Raw genomic sequence first — 18,549 nt, 5'->3', positions numbered from 1 at the left:
TCAGAATCTGGATAATCCGCTAGCAGCTGCAACTTGCCGGTGTAACTGTACCTTATAGTCAGGCACAGCATCATACATATCTGTGGTTGTTGTAGTTGCTATGGTTGGCTAACAAAATTAGGGGTAACGTAGATGCGGTAGGTGAAAGCTCTATTTGAATTCCCGAATAGCGATGGTCACTGCATGGTGAGATAAGGTAAGATGTTACTCTTGCCTGATAATACGTGGATCTAAAGGAAAGAAGCACGTGGCATGCGACACAGTTCCAGATGTACTTGTTATCTGAATACATGTGCCTTCTACAGACTTGGAGATCCGAGCTCGAGTATACAGTTCTTCCGAGTTTAGCTCATTCCATATTTTGTTAAGGTGTTTATGACTTTGTGTGTGTGCGTATATACATATGCAGCACTGGTCGGCTGAAAGGGGTTATTGGCGGGGAATGTTAGGCTGTCTGTCGCGTTACCAATTCTTGTGACTACTTCGTACTTTAATGTACGTTATCATTAAGCTCATGACCTTATCACCTCAAGCTCTTTACATAGCTAGCTATACCTACATATGTATAACCAGTGTATAACTACCTAAAGTAATAATAAGTGGTGTATAAAAATGGTCATCCCTTATTATGTGTTAGTCTACCTATGTGTTAGCCTGTTCTAATTTTCCTTTAATGCGAGCCTTCGTAGATTAAGAATAAAAGAGCCTTAGCTTAAGATGGGCAACTGCTAATCCGATTTAAGTTTAGACCCCTAAACGCCTGAGACCCAAGGTGGCATGAAGATCAGATACATGTACAGATACACGTACACCTTATGACGCAAGTTTACATGTTAGGCTGTTCCCCTATTGGCACTTAGTGCCGTGAATGACGGAACACTCCATACATACAAGTATAATTGACCTTCCAAATAGTTTAATGCAACAGCAATTATCTCATGAATTCCTCCTATTATTTTTATTATTTCTTATATATAAATATCTAATTCCTTCATTCTCGACAAGGTCACAGGGGTAGAGTTAATAATTGTCACTAGGTTGGTGGAGTTGTATTGCCATTTAGGTACCTAATTTAAGATAACGTTCCTGATAGGCACCCAGCAGATCCGCCTAGGCGGTACAACGATACATGCCTAGGTTAGGTTAAATCATTGCTGTAATTTTCTTTTCTTGGCCGGGAACGACACGACGCAACCTTTTTATACAATACACCTCACCTCATCAACTCAACCCTCTACGCTACGGCCAACCCGGCTTCAACACCCGCCACTACATAGTACATATATCATACATCCAAAGCCTCGAATCGATTACTCATGCAAAGCTAGTTTCTTCTTTGTTGTCACACCATATATTCGGTGTTCCGACCTGAATCCCCCTTTCCCGTGCTGACTGGGCTGCTTGCGCACCGCCGGGCGCTATGAATGCCATACAGCAGAGATGTCGTCCGAAGCATCAAGTTTTGGTTCTCAAGTGCTATCCTAGCACTACAAAGGGGGCTGTCGATGTCAAACCGAACTCGAGCGAACTGAGTTATCTTTTATTTTATGCCACGTCGCGACGAACCAAGATCCAGAAGGTTGGCCAATTTCTCGAGAAAAAGACAGCTAGCGATGTGTGGAGGGTGCGCATTGGGTAAGTTCACCGCTCCCGTTAAAGTACAACACGAATAGCTTCCATCTCCATTCGATTTGGACGCAGCTGTATTTATTGAATTACATATAATTGACCATTTATTTAGAAATGTCCAGGTCACCCTGCAGATACTAGCTGCTCTGATCGAGAAAGCCCCCAAAGATCTACCCCTATTCGCACAAAATGTACTGAAGATTCTCGACCTCGTTCTTCGATCCGATGATATCACTATGGTCGAGGCGTCGCTGCCTACATTTCGAACTTTCTGCGAACACCACGATGTCTCGTCGCTTATTGCCGATCAAGCTTACCTCCACCAGTACGAGCAAGTCGTACGCGCTTATGCCGCATTCGCGTCAACTCGGAAGGTTCCTGGTAAAGGCACGCCCAGCAAACCCGTTGCCCTGAGATGGAGAAATGCAGGCTTAGAAGCAATCAAAAGCGTTTCCGAATCCGAGGCGTTATCGTCTGTTGCTGGACGGCAGCTCGACGTTATAGTGCCTATGATTCTTGAGAACCTGTGGACCGACGATGAAGAGTTCCTTAGTATACTATCGCAGCGTGTCGAGGTAGAAGAGAAGGATGATTCCAATGTCCTGTTACGACGGAGAACTAGTATTTCCACTATTAAGACGGCAGATACTGGGGGCGATGCGAACCCCATAGCCATTTCCGGCACGTCTGTTGACATCGATAAGCTCGCCGAAGAAGACATTGGTGTTGTAGCTATGCAGTGTCTGAAGCAGATATTTGTCATACCCAATAGAGCACAGATAAATGGGGCGACGACGGCGTTGCTACGATTTATCAAAGAGCGTGTTCAGGAGAAAGAGTCGGTGATATTGCAATCCGAAGATGGCAGTGGACGTTACCATGGTTGGGCAATCAAGGTCTTCGAGCTCGCAACAAGATGGGCCCCGGTGCAAGACCGTTATGTCATTATGATTACCACAACAGATATGCTCCTACGAACCTCACCGACCGAGGAAAACATGGCGGACCAAATCGTGCTTACCGCCATTGTCGGATCCCTATTGAGCTCTGACATCAACTTGATTGGCTTAAGTGTTATGGATGTGCTCTCGGGGTTGATACTGCATATGAAGAGAGTCTTAAAGCACTCGGGGAGCTCAAGGGGAAGCGCCGGTTCTTCGGGAGATGACAAGCCACCTTCGGTCACCGATCTCTCCCTACACATCTCAGTGCCATACAGAGAACTATTGACTCGGATTCAGCAGTCGATTGGTAATCTAGCCACTCATGTTTACTACGCGGACCAAATTTCCGACATGATTTCCACTATCCTTTTGAGACTCAGGCCTCACCCGAGTACAACAGCGAACGCGTCACCGGCTCCGGAGAAGACGGAAGCTTTACCTGGAGTTTCTGCCGGAAATATTTCGGACGAGCAGTCTCATCTCGACAGCTACTTCGCGTTAGACCTGGCTAAGACTACTGCTCTCCGAGCTGTCAAGTCTATCCTCCTTGTTGCCAATCCGAACACGAAGGTTAGCGGAAACGTTAGTCTGACAAGAAACAAGGTTCCTATACAAGTGTGGGAGGGTACGCACTGGCTTCTGCGCGATCCGGACGGGCAGGTCCGAAAGGCATACGTTGATGCTCTTGGCACTTGGCTCGACCGAGAAACGACGAGTTCCGATTTAGAAGCACGGGAGGACTTGGGCCGGAAGCCACGAGCAAGCAATCGAGAAATGCCATCAGGAAGTATTGCTCGTCGAGCTGTTTCGAGCGCCTCGAATCGGGATAAACCTGCTAGAGCTGCCCGGTCCCGCTTCTTACAACTTCTCCATCTTGCCATTTATGACAGTGCTCTGCAGTTCGTGGAGTATCAGGCGGATATTACTATTCTCCACGTTTTGTTGACCAAATTAGTTATTAAACTCGGCGTCAATGCTGTCAGATACGGTCTTCCAATGGTTTTTCGACTCCAGGAAGATATTTTAGAGGCAGAAACGCCTGCAGCGAAATTTCATCTTGGGTCCCTCTGCCATGGCTATTTCTGGGCCTTGAGTGAACATTTCGAGTTTGAAGCATCACCAGTCGGCCGTGCGATCCATAATGAAATCGTTCGGAGAAGAAGCAAACATTTTTGGGTTGAAGGTGTTCACGTCCCAACACCATCACTGGATGCTTTAGAAACGCCTGGTTCGCCTAAATCGAAATCAAGAGTACCTACACGCGAGGTAGAGTCGGAAGCGTTGTTGCCCTTCGACGACCGCCTCGGGATAGTAGATTGTATTTGCGTGAACTATAAGGAGAGAACTATCTCCCCTCCCTCAAGTCCCTCTACGTCACCTGGTCGCGTATTCTCGCACCCAATCCTAAGCTCTACTCTTAACAACATTCCACTATCTGACGATGACCGTGAGCTACCCAATAAATTTAGAGAGGAAATGCTGGCGGAATGGAATCGAGAGGCCGTCGTCATTGCACTCCAAGCGGAGAGTAAGTCCGCTTCTATAAGCGGGTCCAAAGCCGGGACAACTGCTACCAGGGGAAACCATCTTACTGTTAACGGACCCTCGTCTAACGGTTATGCCGCTAGCAGACCAGAATCTGCGTATGCTCGCCAAAACAACTTGAGGCCGGCTTCACATGCTAGTCATATCGCTGGTTTACGAAACTCCAGCGGACAGAGCCACGGCTCCGGGAAGACTGCTTCTGGTCGAGGCTTTGTCGCTTCTATTGATCAGCTCAAATCGGTGTTGACCGGAGAACCAGTTCGGCCAGCCACGTTCCAGACATTACAAGAAGACGGGGACAGCAGTGATAGCATGGCGAGCTACGAGTTTACGCCATCAGAGCTTTCGTTCAATCCAAACCAGGCAGATGGCACCGATACCAATGACGCAGTCCTTACACGTTTGCGATCAAAGTCCCGGGAGCGAAAGGTGTCTGGAGACTCGGGAGGTCCTCTGACTTCTCATCCTATGGAAGGCGAAGCCGAGGATGAGACTGTGCCGCCAGTGCCGCCGCTACCGGCATCATTGGTGGGAAAGTCGCCCCCTCCTGAGATCAATCTTGAGCGTACAGCCAAGCAAGACCATGCCGTCAAGACTCCTCAGAGGAATGTTAGGAGCCGAGGAGGAGATAGCATCCTTTCAAGTAATTTTTCAAACGCCGGGGCCGCCAGCATGGATTTACAAGCGATGCTCAAGGGCATCGACAGCAAATCGAAGCAAAACACGCTTGGAAATTTAACGAAGCCCCCTTACTAACAGTCTACACTGTACTAGTGCTCATATGTACTTTCTTAACTTAGTTATCTAGGTATATTTAGATTTAATGGAAACAAAAAGATGGAAGTTGACTCGTAATGATGCCCTCGGGGTAGAGGGTAGCTTGTCCGGATGAGGTGTTGTATACTATTAACGCCAGGGAATATTACACAGAAGGGTCGACAGCATAAAAAGAGGAGGAAAAGGGCAATAATGAAAAAGACTACTGCGCGGGGCAACTCTATCTAAGATAAACACATGCTTGTATATATTATACGTCCGTTTGTCCGTTTGTCCGTTTGTCCGTTTGTCCGTTTGTACTTGCGTCGGTCATTCGTTTTTAGCATGGCTGATGATTTTTGGTTCTCGAGGGGGTTTTGTTAGCCATCTGTTATGGGTGTTTAGGCTGGTTAGCAATAGAAAGAGCATATCAATTTAAAAGCAAAAAACTTGGAGTAAAAGTTGACGATACGTTTGTCTAGTATATCATAAGTGTTGATCAGGTATACTATTATACTATTAAATTCAGTACAGTACCTACGGTTTAGAACGTGCTATTCTAATTCTGATTGGTCAACTTACATAATACCTACCTAGGTACCTAGGATATTAGGTTAAGCTGTTGCATAATCGATAACAGACCCTCCGATGCTCAAATTTATACGGCAAATTCCACCCCTCGATGCCTCGATCTTAACCGCAACTTCAAATTCATAAACATGAAAACACATGTATTCAAGATGAAGCCGCCTACCCGAATAGCGCTGCAATCGGCGATACGCCAACACTTCCAATCTACACATCCCACTCCAACAACCCTTCCTTTAATAACCCACCAACGTCATATTCACATTACTCCCAGCGCGCCCGCTACAGTCTCGCCAATCCACGGCACCGGACCACCGCCAGAACCGCCCATCCCCGCCGCCGACAGCGCCAGTTCCCGGCTCGAGCGCCGCCGGAAACACGCCGAGCTCCTCGAGAAAGCACGAGAGATCCGACAATCCGAATCCGCGCCGAGAGCATTCGCAAAGAAGACTAAGGAAACTGCACGGCGCAAGAGGTTCTGGAAAGACGTGCATGTGCACGAAGTCGACGGGGCCTGGGAGGTCCATCTAGATAAACGACCGCTGCGCAGACCAAATACCAAGGACATCGTCAGGCTGCCCCTGAGCAAACCCCTGCTCGCGAGCGCCCTGGCTATCGAGTGGGACATGCTGGTTTCCGTGCAGCAGACGACGCGGCAACACCTTATCCCGCTGACGAGCCTAGTGTGTCGCGCGCTCGATATTGCGGACGACGACGCGGCGCGGACGGGGGGCGGCGAGAGTCTCCGCGAGGGGATTGCCAAAATGCTGTTGAGATACCTCGATACGGACTCCTTGCTGTGCTGGGCGCCGCCGCCCCGGCCTCACGACTCGCTGGGCGAGGGCGCGGATACGCTGCGCGACGTGCAGAAGCGCGCGGCGGAGGAGGTGGTTGGATACTTGACGAGCCGCGTGTGGCCGGGCATCACGATCGAGCCGGTGCTCGACGGCGAGAGCATCATGCCGCGTAGCCACCCGGATGTCACGCGGCAGGTGGTGCAGGGGTGGATGGCGGGGCTCAGCGCGTGGGAGCTGGCGGGGCTGGAGCGCGCGGCGTTGGCTGGGAAGGGGTTGCTAGGGGCGGTGAGATTACTGGTCGAGTGGAGCGAGGGGCCGGTCGGCGCGGGCTCCGGGGAGAAGAAATTCGGTGTTGAGGAGGCGGCTAGGTTGGCGAGCATAGAGGTTGATTGGCAGACGGGACGTTGGGGCGAGGTGGAGGATACGCATGACGTGGAGAAGGAGGATCTTAGGCGGCAGCTGGGGAGCACGGTGTTGCTTGTGACGGGGACGGGGAGGAAGTAGGTAACCTAGAGGATTGGATGGATACCTAGGTACCTATATATTATAAATGTATATTACTGCCTAATGATGTTCTTTGGCTAATACCTCGTGGGGGTATCCTGCAGCTTGAGTAATTCAAGTCTACATATATATAAAGCTGGTAGGTAGTCCATCTCCTAGAGTAGAATCTCCAACCTAGATAGCTAACTATTGATAGGGCAGATGGAGAGTGTCCCTTATAAAATGTCTAAGCTGGGTCTGGGTGACAACTACACCGAAGCTCACATATCGAAGCCTAACTTTACTCCCCCTTTACTCTTCAATATGAATTATACATTAAACATATCTTTAGGTAGATTTCTTAGTTTTAACAAAGTACATAGGTATAAAACAGCACCCACGACTGTCAGCTGACTGTAGGTAGCAGGGTAAGTATAAGGTACCCATGTATACGGCACGGGTTCGGAGTTATTCCATAGACGCCATCTCGGCCGCCGGAGAAGTATTCCATTTTAGCGTCCATATTTTCCCTCTAACATCATTAGACTTCTCAACTATACCACCATAAACTATTACCCGCCAAGCTGATAATTGGCTCGCCAAGCTGATGATTGTGATATTGTTTGTCAGAACTGGTCGCTTGGGTAGTTTAGGAGGTTGATCCTTACGGTCAGGTTTACGGTCAGGTATATGTTGTTCTTGTTTCAGCACCGATGAGAATGTTCCCAGATTCCAATTTTGATGCTTGGCCCGTGAATTGTAAGTCCGCAACGGCAGAATTAAACCCCAGCTTACGCATGTTGAAGTCTCGGTATATTAATAGGTATTTATCCACTGTCCAGTAAGTCGTTCATATATTAACTAACCTACGTCTTCCTATTATTTCAACTTGAATTCGACTTAAATTCAACCATCATCTTTCGTATTATTAAACGTCGCTGTTTTCCTCTTTCCTACCTTTAACAGCCTGTAACTTCTACAACAATGTCGGGCCAACCATCATCACGAGAACTCTATGCCTTCAACGAAGGCAAGACTTTCGTCTCAAATATAGCAGTCCGTACTGACGGCACCCTTCTTTTGAGCACGTTCGAGAACGGTCGTCTATACTCGCTGGATCCGCGTGCCGATACGCCAAAAGTCGAGCTGGTCGCTGAGTTCCCCGGCGCCAATGCGATAAGCAGCGTTGTCGCAAATTCACCTGATACCTTCACTGTTGTCGGTGGTGATCACAGGCCATATCGGTATGAATTAGGATCAATGAAGGTGTGGACCGTTTTCTTCCCGGGGCCCGGCCAGCCTGCGGTCGTGAAGACGGTAGCGGAGGTACCTGACACCGAGATGCTCAACGGCATAGATTCTCTCCCCTCTCAACCTCACGTCGTCTTGGGCGCCGACTCGGTCAAGGGCCGAATCTTTCGCATCAACACCATCACCGGCGCTGTAGATGTTGCATTTTCTGACCCAGCCCTGGAGCAAGACACAGCAATTCCGATAGGTGTTAACGGAATTAGAGTCTTCGGGCCACACCTTTACTTTGCAAATTCCGCCAAAGGATATTTCGGTCGCGTCCCTATTGGACCGGACGGTAGCAAAACGGGAGATATCGAGATCATTGCTCGCTCGCCCGAAACAGTAAGCCAGAGCACTTCTTATGACGACTTTAGTGTAGCACAACCCGCTGGTGGGAATCCCACGGCCTACATCACTGCCCATACGAACAAGGTTTATTCCATCGACCTGGTGACTGGCGAGCAGAAGCTTTTCTTCGGCGGAGGCGACAGCACTGTTCTCAAACGCCCGACGAGCGTTGCTGTGGCCAATGATGGCAAGAGTATTTTCGTTACTACCGCAGGGTTCGAAGTTATGGGCGGACCCGCTAAGGGACAGGTTGTAGAGATTCCAATCTAGCGAACGTTGGAAATGATAGGGGACTGAATTGAAGATCGTTACCATCGATTCTTAGAATATCGCTTGTGCGTTTGGTGGTGACGACACACCACCGGGCATATTGATAGGCATAGAGGTGAAGAAGAAGGACCACCGATTTAGCCCCTTGCACATCTCAGAAAGCCTCTCCAGGTCAAATAACTCACCTAAATAAAAACATTAGCTACCTACCTAGTTGATTTCCTCACAAGTCTGTCTCAAACTTACCAATAGGCATGCCCCATCCGGCAAGGAGAATATCGTGAAGAAACATATCACCTTGTGGAGGATATACTTCCCACGATAAAGCGTCACCAGCCACAGCAGCGAACCCAGTATCCCATAGCCATTTTAACACTTCCGGTGTTGCCTCTACTCCCGCATGCTTCGGTGAAAGTGACGAAGAGTAGGCCGTCTTAGCCGCGATGTCCATTTTGTCCTCCCACTCTCCAATGACACCGCTCCGTACAAGTAAGATATCCCCCCTCTCGAACATTATATCGTGCTCGCAGGCTATGTCAATGATATCTTGGAGCTTGATGGTATGATTAGAGAAGGTAGAGTACTGGACGCCTTCTTTCTGTGCCCACGACACATAATCTATCAGTACACCGCGGCCGGTGATACCCTCGCGAGCCCAATGTTGGGTACCTATGCGATCATTCGATCTATCGAGTATTTCCCCTTTAGTCGTTCCACCGTAAAATACACGTTCCTGCTGGTCATCTTCGCCGGGTGGCTTGGCGCTCCAATGGCGTAGACCATCCCACTGACTGCTCTGCTCTGGGGTCGTCGTTAGAGCAGGTACAAACTATAGTGAGTTCTAATACCGCACTTACGAGGATTCATCGTGTAGATATCGTCGAAGGCGACGCCACCTAAGATCGGTGTGATTTGGTGGTCGCAAGGGGCTCTTCCGATATTTGGATACTCCAATTTCGTGACGTCCCAGTTCAACCCGATACGCCGGCCTGTTCGGATCTCCCGAGCCGCCGCGCTACGGACACGTTCTTCCGTCAGTAGAACAAGCCGCCCGAGGCCTTCCTCGTAGCTACCTGGTTGCCCAACCCATACTCTTTTAGGATCTGGAAGCTCGTCGAACTTGAGATCCATAAGGGATCTATGTTCGGGCATCTTGGTAAGAATCCCGGGAATATGTCTAAGGGACTTTGCGAGATGTAATTCAGTAACCTAGGTTAGGTGGTTTGCATATGAGGCGTATATGTACCTAAGATAATATGCAAGGCCGCTCCATGTTCGGCCTTCGTTGGCATTATTGCGTAAGTATCTCGTGGATCGGCATTTCATTCACGATGCGATAGGCCAGACGTCGTACGTCGGGCACATAATGCCACCAACTGTAGACAACATCTTGCTAGTTGAATCGAGCGATAAGCTGCTAGAAAGGCTTCCGAGACCTCTTGTGCATGAGTAAGGGTAGCGATCGACAGTTATAATGTACGTTGCAATGGTATTGGGGGGTCTGAGTAACACGACACAGCCCAATGACGTTCGTTTTTTGATGTCATGCCGACTATGAGACATATGCGAGTCGAATTGAATTAGCGAGTTAGACGAAGATCATGCAAGACATCCAAAGAGGCCGGCTTTGAATTGATACATAAAGTGACCAAGAATACTAGACCGGATAAACATGTCTGAGGTGAATCCCGAAGAACCTAGGTACGGTCTATCTTATAAACATGGTACTCTGCTGGCTAGTATTTAAGCTGTGTCATATCTTTCTCTTATAGACCAGGTAACTATAGAAAAGCTACCATATATGCTGTAGAGCCAGTGCTTACCTAGATATCGAGGTATACACAAGTGTATCGGCTTAAGTCGAAATAGAATGTCTTCCCTAACTTGAGTATATGGGACTAATCAAGGTGAATACAGCCTCTAATAAGGGTTCAGTTAGACTTGCTTGAAATCTTATAGTCAAAACTGTAGCAAATGACATATCTAAACTGTATTATTATATGGAACTGTTAATGATTAACTCTTACTTGTAAACTTCTATAATTACTGAGGGATCCACGATATACAGCGACTACATACTCTCCGCATCGGAATATGTGTTTAACTCTACGTGCGGCTATAGTTAACTAACAATAAAATAAAAAGCAGTCTATTGAGGCTGTCGGCGCTATCGGATCCAAAGGACAGGGCTCAATCGGGTATGTCTAAGGATCTACTCTTTACAACTGTCCCTTGCATAATTCTTTCTCGGTGCTAACGTTGGTCCGACTTCGTATAGAAAAGTCCCCAAGGCCTGCGCGACACAACAATCACCAACGATTAGACGTTGTTATATATACACCAAGGGCTACTTACTTTGGAAGCAGACTTTCCTAATTATATTAAAAGACGTATATTCGACATGCTAGTCTGAAATTACCAACACCCATCCAACAGCCACCGAACCAGAGAGAGGACAAAGAGTAACTATCTTTAAACCCCAAACCAGCCTGCTACCAGGGCGAATACAGCCTAGTCTCCCGCGGCGCCGAAGCCAAGCTGCTCCCGCCGCTGCGGGCCTGCTAACCGGCGGCGCAGGTGGTTGAGACGATGGGGTTTGCGCGGAAGGACCTGTTGGCGGAGGAGCTGTGGGATGCGGTGAAGGAGACTAGGGGGGACATCATTCAAGTAATTGATACCTACCTACCTAACCTAGGTAGGCAAGTACCAGAAATGGTGATTTTATAAAAGAACGTTTAAGATCGTTATTGACTGGCTTAGTCGACTGCATCCTGGTTGAATAAGGCTGCGTACGACCAGCTGGTTCTACAAGAAATACCCAATAGCAAAATCCCACCATCTCTTCTACCATAAAAAAGGTTATCCCTTCTAATGCGCCGAGTCCGTGCCGCCTATGCCTTGGGCTCGGGCGGTCTCATTATATATAGTATATGTACACGTTGAAGTAGCCAGTCAGGTTGATTCAAGGACGAGCAAATGCCTTCATGCTTCCTTCGTATCTTCAATTGCCACGGCCGCCCCTAGTTTGCCGTCTACGTTAGCAGCACCATTTTCTCCGGCCCGCTTCCTCAAGACGTTCTCGATGAAGGCCTCGCCAGCTTTGTAGCTGCTCCTGACCAATGGCCCACTGGCCACATACAAGAACCCCATATTGAGGGCGCGCTGCCGCCACATCTCGAACTCCTCAGGCGTGACATACTTCTCGACCTGAAGGTGGCGCTTCGTCGGCCGCATGTATTGGCCAAAAGTCACCACGTCCACGTTGGCCTTCCGTAGCCGCTCTAGCGCGTCCATGATCTCATGCTCCTGCTCGCCTAGCCCCAGCATCATACTCGTCTTTGTGATGATGCCGTTTTGACCCCGGACCTTCTTCACGTGCTCGAGCACCTTGAGACTTGTCTCGAACGTAGCGCGACGGTCCCGCACGTACGGCGTGAGACCCTCAACGGTTTCAACGTTATGCGCATACACGTCGAGCCCGCTCTCGGCCACAACGGCCACCGAGTCCAGATTACCCCAGAAGTCACTCGTCAGTGCTTCCACGAGTAGACTCGGCTTCTTGGACTTGATCTTACGGATCGTCTCGGCAAAGTGGTGCGACCCACCGTCGGGCATGTCGTCTCGGTTGACGCTCGTCAGCACCACATAGCCCAGGCCCCACCGAGCTAGGGCCTCAGCAGTGTGCTCGGGCTCGTGGGGATCGAGTGGCGGGGGAGCACGGCTGGTCTTGACAGAGCAAAAGCGGCAGCCGCGTGTGCATGTGTCTCCCATCAGCATGATAGTGGCGGTGGCGGCATTCTTGTTGCTACCGCCCCAGCACTCCGAGATATTCGGACAGCGAGCTTCCTCGCATACCGTATGTAAGCCCAGCCCGCGCAAGTCCGACTTAATCTTCTTGTAGTTATCGTTGCCGGCGGGGATCGGCGTCTTGAGCCATTCGGGTAGCCGGGTGATGGTGCGCCGGTTCGACGCGGGCCCGACTTCGGCGGTGCGTAGCTGATACGCATCGCTAGCGGTTAGAGTGGACGAAGATGAGCCAGATATAAATTCGTCTAACGAGGCGACCGTCGTGTCCTTAAAGTATGTAGGACGGCGGGCTGGCTTGTCGGTAGAGGAGAGAGCTGGTTCTGGTGTATTTGTTGGGACGGTGGCGTAGGAGCGAGAAGCATTTCGGGAAGCATTTCGGGAAGCATTTGAGATAGCACGCTGGACAGGCGCCCGAAGGCGGTTCAGTGAGGCCGATGAAGATGCCATGGTCACCCAGTAACTACGTCGGCCACGAGAAACTTGACAAGGCCAGTGTGGCGGATCAGTAGGAAATAGTTTGAGATAAAATCGAGCGACGATATCGATTGATTACGATATCGATTGATTACAATTGCAATCCCCAACTTTTAGGTGCCCCGCTATTGGCTGCAAATCCACCGATCGGATCCACTGATCGGTTAGTACCGGAGGCTTTTGCCGCTTGTCCTTTATCGGCGCCTGCAGGCTGCAGCTGGCATCAACTGAGATATCCGCCAATCACCAATGTCGTCATTTACAAATTAGGAAGGCCTACATTTTGAACGGTTATCAAACCCAAGTTATATACTAGAAAGCCTAACCGATTGATATCTCGCTATGCTTATAAAATAGGTATATATGAATACGTTACACATAATGGTAAGAATAATATAGTAACTAGCTGAGCACTACCAAAGTGGGTAATGTAATTAGGTACCTCTTTTACATGTACGTTGCGAAATATATGCATAAGGCCTCGAACGCATACAAACTAGCATATATAAATAATTGCTCATTGATACATTCATATCACATACAAAGCACAATGACGAAGTGGCTTCAAAGGTTTTATTGAGCTAGCTTTCACGAATATTTTCCTTTCGTGCGACGCACCAAGCCAGCAGCCTCCTTTTCCTTTTCCAAGCACCGAAGGGAAATCCTGAAGCGACGAAGTTAAAAGCGCAACATTTTTAATTTGGTAAAATGAAGGTCAAAGATCAGCAGACCTCTCACATATAGCGAATACATGATAGTTGTTTTCAGACATAACCATTTCCTCCTCGTCCACAATTTCACCTCGGGCCATTCTCGCTCGGCGAGAGTTCAACAACGGGGTATCTCAAGACAATACGGAGGCAGAAGAAGAAAAGAAAATATAAAAATCAAAGGGTATGAAGGTGCCTCCGTTGGCTCCTATCTCGTGGCTCATAACCGAACTCCGCGATAGAATGTAGAAAAATGGGTATTGTTTTTGAAGTGAAGATGCAAGTCCAGCCAGCAACACACTCTCGATACCAAACAGGCTCTCTCATTCCCAGTCCAAGGTCCAAACGGCAGTTAGAAATATGTAAGGTCTTGCAGAGTTATGACCAGCCCCGAGGCCGACAAGGGGTATCGGAAAGTTGTGAAATCGTGATAAATGAAGGAGATGAGAAGGATAAGGTCAGGTCCTTCGGGGTCTGCAAGTCCATCCACCTGGAAAGAGAAAGGCGCGATATAACGGTGATAGTAATCGATGATCCGAGAGCGTGCGATTTAACATGCGCGCCGAGGACGCATGTTGCCGGTTCATTGATACATTAAGGGGGCTTTACGAAGGGTATAAAACGGCACCAAACGCTCAGCACCAGAAGAAAGGTCGAGGAGAGGTGACGAGGGAAAATGGTAGTTCATTCATGATGAATGGCTGGAACTGGCGGAATGCGCAGAGGCCAAGGCATCAAGACATCAAGGCATCGTGGTTGGTTGTTAGCGAATGCCATTTCGCGGACTAGTACCTTGTCGCGTATAGTGTGTGACCAAATAGCGCTGAAAACGAGGAGTGCTGATTTTTGACAAAAGAAATGAAGTAGATGACGTTCGTATCGAATAGGTTTAATTTTTGTTTTCGTTGTACCCCCCCTTTGGCGCTCCTCGGCCAAGTTGCCCAACACGGCGCAACTTACATCAGCGCGGCGACAACAATACCAGCCAGCCCCGCAAGCGCAACATGGGCAGAGCCAAGCGATGCGCCGCCGTTGTTGTTATCGATGGTAGGGCTGACTGTGGGCGCAACAATTGTAGGAGTACCATCAGAGCCAGTCGTTGTCGTTGGAAGAGCGATACTGGAGGAGTGGAAAGAAGAAATGGTGCCGGTAGGCTGGTAGACGGAAGTCGAGTTTGCGCTGAAGATACTTGAGGTGGCAACGTTCTGGATAGTAATGTACTTTGTCATCGTCATAGTAGACGTGGTAGTAGAAGGGTCTGCTGCTACTGCCAACAAAGGAAGCAGCGCAGTTGCGACAATCGTTGAGATATGCATTTTGATATTCGTTGGGTAGAGGATTTATGTGTATAACAGACTGCCACAATATCGATATTCTTAAAGCTGATCCCAGAATGTGATAACTTTACTTTTCAAATCGCTTGCGACTATTCAGCGCGTTTCTCGTTATAAATTCGTAGATACCGATATGATGTGTGTGTGTGTGTGTGTGTGATTCAAAGAAGGATAGTTGAATACTCGATACTCAAGGTCGATTGGGACTTATTCCTCGTAATGTCGTGAAATGGGCTCTGCCAACGAAGCCCTGTGAGTTAAAGAATGAACGCGCAGGAGAAGTGAGTTTACGAAGAGGGTGAGGGTATCAGGTTGTTTAATGAAGGAGTGAGGGAAAAGGGTGTGGTCAGAGGAAAGCGGGCGGGAAGCCACGATCGTTCTAGGGACCCTTGTTGCGCAAATGGGCAAGATCAATGGATCAATGGCGATAGAGAATCAAAGCAGGGTACAAATTAGTGTTGCACCTATTTCTTGCGCTAGTCTTCGCTAGTCGGCAAGGGGTCCCTGGGGATACAAGGCCAGCAAAGCGTCAATATACACCAATCATCAATACCGGTCAATCCCCATTACCTTCCTCTATATGTATTTGGTTGCTACACATACGCATGCCAAAGAATACACGCAAGGGAATTGTGAGTTTAGACAAAGAATCTTTATATATGTGTTGTTTAAAGCTGCATTTACTACAAGTTTAGATGTACTTCCCGATACTAAATATATTAGAGACAAATTCAATAAGAGGCGTAAGGGAACATGTTGTACAATACCTACATCATGCACCTTAGTTAGGTATTGTACTTAAGTACTTCCATAGGTACGTTAGGAACATTACAACCAAAATCTTACTTGTGACGGATTGCGGATCGCATCCTCCGATTGCACAGGGCAACGGAAATTACATAGGTACATTAGCAAACGGAAATATAGCTTGCTTGGGCTAATTGGTAAGTGCCCCTACCCAGTACCATTATTTAGTTATGCAACCCTTGTAGTCCATCACTTAAAGAAGTAACCTAGGAAACTACTAACGTCTGTGCCCAATTTGGGATACCCATGTTCTTTAGACTGCATATGAGTTAGATACGTACCTATTAAATCAACGAGAATATCATTGAGAATATTTGTCAGGTTCTGTAGGTGTGGTGTTTAGAATCCTTTAACGATGGTTATTTTGAGATGATTCTTCTCAACCACCTGTCCATTATTCCCTCATAGCTAACTAAATTGTATTGCAGCGTCTAACAGATCCCATTTACATCCAATCCTCCATCGTCCGTGGGGTCTTCATAAAATTTACTAAGATTGCATAATTTCTGCCCGACTAGGGTCCACGCGACGTGTGCGTCAGGCTACTTCTGATTGGTTGTAGTGATTGGTACCTGCAGCTTTAGGTTCTCTTTGTTCCTGACTAAACCCAAATGGAAAGATTCTGTGAAAACTCAAATTTCCCCCAGACTGGTCCGAGTGGTTCATGGGTTCCAGGTCCCATCTTCTCCCAGAGACACCATTCAATGGTTTCGAGATTTCTGCGGAGAAGATCTACCCTAGATATGGCACATTCGGAAATCCATTTAACAATCACGATGGCGCTATCATTCCTCTTCCAGTTATCATTCTAATAATTGTTATATTCCGTACCCAGTTCCGGACCTCGACGTGGAAACGCCCACGGTAATCACAATCAGGGCGCGCAAGATAGCAAATGTAGGGATATAAAGCTTACTTCGATACCCAAGTACATAGTAGTGTACTAATACTATTACGGTCCATGCGTGCGATCGTCGCGTCCTATCGTTTACATACCTTAGGTTAGGTAGTTTGGGTCAAGCCCAACATCTAATCTAGTAAGCCATAATGCGTCGACATGTGTCGCGAACAACAACGCACCACGTCGGCTTTGGATCATCACTGTGAGATGCACTTAAACTTCGAACCGTTTGCATCCGGGTCGCAACCGATACGCATGGAACCTATCATAAGGAACCTATCATAAGGTTCCACGCAGTGTATCCTGTGGGACCTCTGACCAACAATAGCGGTGTCGGTGATCATCATGGAGCTGAAGTGGTTTTTTTTTTCTTCCTTTTTTCCTTCTCCAGGCCTGCTCTACCCCTTACTCCTGTACACCGACGCCAACTCATCCGTCTCGGTGATTTTTGAGCTGTCCCATTTACGTAAGCCCGGAAAAGACCCCTTGGCACCAGTCTCACCATCGAAACCACTAGGGTAGCCCTAGCAATTCATTTTCACGACAACCTCAAAGCATGTCCTATAGCTGAGGATTTATTTCCCTCTATCACGGTATTCTCAGGGGCTGAAGTTCCATAGCTACCATAGGTAGCTACCGTGTCCGCCTATACCTTTTTTGCCAGCGCGATTTGCTTGATGGAGCCACCATCCGCTTAAAAATTGAAAAACCTCAGAAACATGATAACCCCTGTAAGACGACAACTGTTTCCAATCTCCAAATCGTCAAACTCGCTTACTCAAAAGGAAATTGACGAGGAATTTTATGCTACTCACCTAGGTTAAGTAAATTGCTCGCCGTCGCAAATCTAATACAACATTGCAAACGAACAATTGCATAGATAATGGCGCGGTATAAGTGATATATTTGTGATATATTTGTGATACCTTATTTACGTGAATTACAGCTCCCCTAATAATGGCCCCTATGTGAGTCTCGCTGATTTTAATTATTCATTAGCAATTTAGTCTGCTAAACAACGCTATATACGAAAGAGTAGATAGACTTAGATCGATCGCCGCAGGGTAACAGCCTTATGTATTGTCGAACTGCCGATCCATTGCATCAGCTCGTCGCAGATCACTGTCGTCTTGGGAATGTAGGCTCTGTTCTAATGAACTTAACTATCAACGCTTCCCAACTTCTCGACACTACTACTCTTAACGATATCTCATTACATTTCTAAATCCATATCATTAAAAATACTTTCCAAGCGCGTGCAGGCTTTCAAAACTCGGGCCCAATAGTTTTTATTATCAAAGAAGCTCTAGTTTACCTTAGGAGTTCCAACCGCTATGGCTCTGGCCTTCTTTCTGCATTGCTTCTGATGAAGTGCGATATTCTTAGGACACCCTAAAGATGTCGTATCTTGAACTACTCGGCTTGCGACCGCCAAGGGACAATCGGCCATCTTCCCAGGTCGTCATATTCGCAACGAGACACTCATTATATTCAATATACGAACACCTGGTGTAGTTTTGCAAGTGAAGCTTTCCGTCAGGTGAGGCAAGAGATACACCAATAGTACCATACGATTGCTCCCATGCCTATCTCTTGGTTGTTCTCAACTATGAATGTTAATATTGGTACTTGTTTTCTTAATCCTCTCCTATATTAACTAAATCCATTAAGCACTGCCATTGCTTATTAGTATTCATCTCGACCGGCCATAATGTGAATAGAAATTGAAAAGAAAGAGTTATTTAAGCATAAGCTTCCATAAATTATGTCAGAAAAATCATTTCAATGCAGCCACCCGCAAGGCCACCAATTACCGTCAAGTATGTTCAACATTCAGGAGGGGAAATGGTTACCGTTATGCAG

At 47.7% G+C, this 18,549-nt stretch overlaps 6 protein-coding genes across 6 annotated transcripts; 3 read left to right on the top strand and 3 right to left on the bottom strand.

Annotated features, from left to right (window-relative positions):
* Nucleotides 1–927: 927 nt before the first annotated feature.
* F4813DRAFT_344384 (uncharacterized protein) lies at nt 928–5,175 on the top strand. Its single transcript, XM_049241657.1, has 2 exons — nt 928–1,635; nt 1,742–5,175. Exons 1-2 carry the CDS (start codon nt 1,421–1,423, stop codon nt 4,872–4,874), a joined length of 3,348 nt encoding a protein of 1,115 aa, XP_049104356.1. The 5' UTR covers nt 928–1,420; the 3' UTR covers nt 4,875–5,175.
* Nucleotides 5,176–5,497: 322 nt separating this feature from the next.
* F4813DRAFT_344381 (ATP12-domain-containing protein) lies at nt 5,498–7,266 on the top strand. Its single transcript, XM_049241656.1, has 2 exons — nt 5,498–6,902; nt 6,960–7,266. The coding sequence occupies exon 1, from the start codon at nt 5,594–5,596 to the stop codon at nt 6,761–6,763; it is 1,170 nt and encodes a 389-aa protein (XP_049104355.1). The 5' UTR covers nt 5,498–5,593; the 3' UTR covers nt 6,764–6,902; nt 6,960–7,266.
* F4813DRAFT_344374 (uncharacterized protein) lies at nt 7,267–8,895 on the top strand. Its single transcript, XM_049241655.1, has 2 exons — nt 7,267–7,564; nt 7,613–8,895. The coding sequence occupies exon 2, from the start codon at nt 7,727–7,729 to the stop codon at nt 8,651–8,653; it is 927 nt and encodes a 308-aa protein (XP_049104354.1). The 5' UTR covers nt 7,267–7,564; nt 7,613–7,726; the 3' UTR covers nt 8,654–8,895.
* Nucleotides 8,679–9,892, bottom strand: F4813DRAFT_106901 (uncharacterized protein). The gene is made up of 3 exons (XM_049238454.1): nt 9,511–9,892; nt 8,900–9,454; nt 8,679–8,838 (listed from the first exon to the last, which is right to left on the bottom strand). The coding sequence occupies exons 1-3, from the start codon at nt 9,803–9,805 to the stop codon at nt 8,705–8,707; spliced, it is 984 nt and encodes a 327-aa protein (XP_049104353.1). The 5' UTR covers nt 9,806–9,892; the 3' UTR covers nt 8,679–8,704.
* Nucleotides 9,893–10,889: 997 nt separating this feature from the next.
* On the bottom strand, nt 10,890–12,988 carry F4813DRAFT_344373 (Lipoyl synthase). Its single transcript, XM_049241654.1, has one exon. It carries the CDS (start codon nt 12,905–12,907, stop codon nt 11,636–11,638), a length of 1,272 nt encoding a protein of 423 aa, XP_049104352.1. The 5' UTR covers nt 12,908–12,988; the 3' UTR covers nt 10,890–11,635.
* A 1,433-nt stretch (nt 12,989–14,421) lies between these two features.
* F4813DRAFT_106831 (uncharacterized protein) lies at nt 14,422–15,112 on the bottom strand. The gene has a single exon (XM_049238453.1). It carries the CDS (start codon nt 14,958–14,960, stop codon nt 14,601–14,603), a length of 360 nt encoding a protein of 119 aa, XP_049104351.1. The 5' UTR covers nt 14,961–15,112; the 3' UTR covers nt 14,422–14,600.
* Between the last annotated feature and the right edge of the window lie 3,437 nt (nt 15,113–18,549).

The sequence above is a fragment of the Daldinia decipiens genome, assembly GCF_022478715.1.
Source record: "Daldinia decipiens strain CBS 113046 unplaced genomic scaffold F4813scaffold_2, whole genome shotgun sequence".
Taxonomy (NCBI): domain Eukaryota; kingdom Fungi; phylum Ascomycota; class Sordariomycetes; order Xylariales; family Hypoxylaceae; genus Daldinia; species Daldinia decipiens.
The sequence above is the reverse complement of the archived record's forward strand: the minus strand, read 5'-3'. Positions and strand labels throughout refer to the sequence as shown.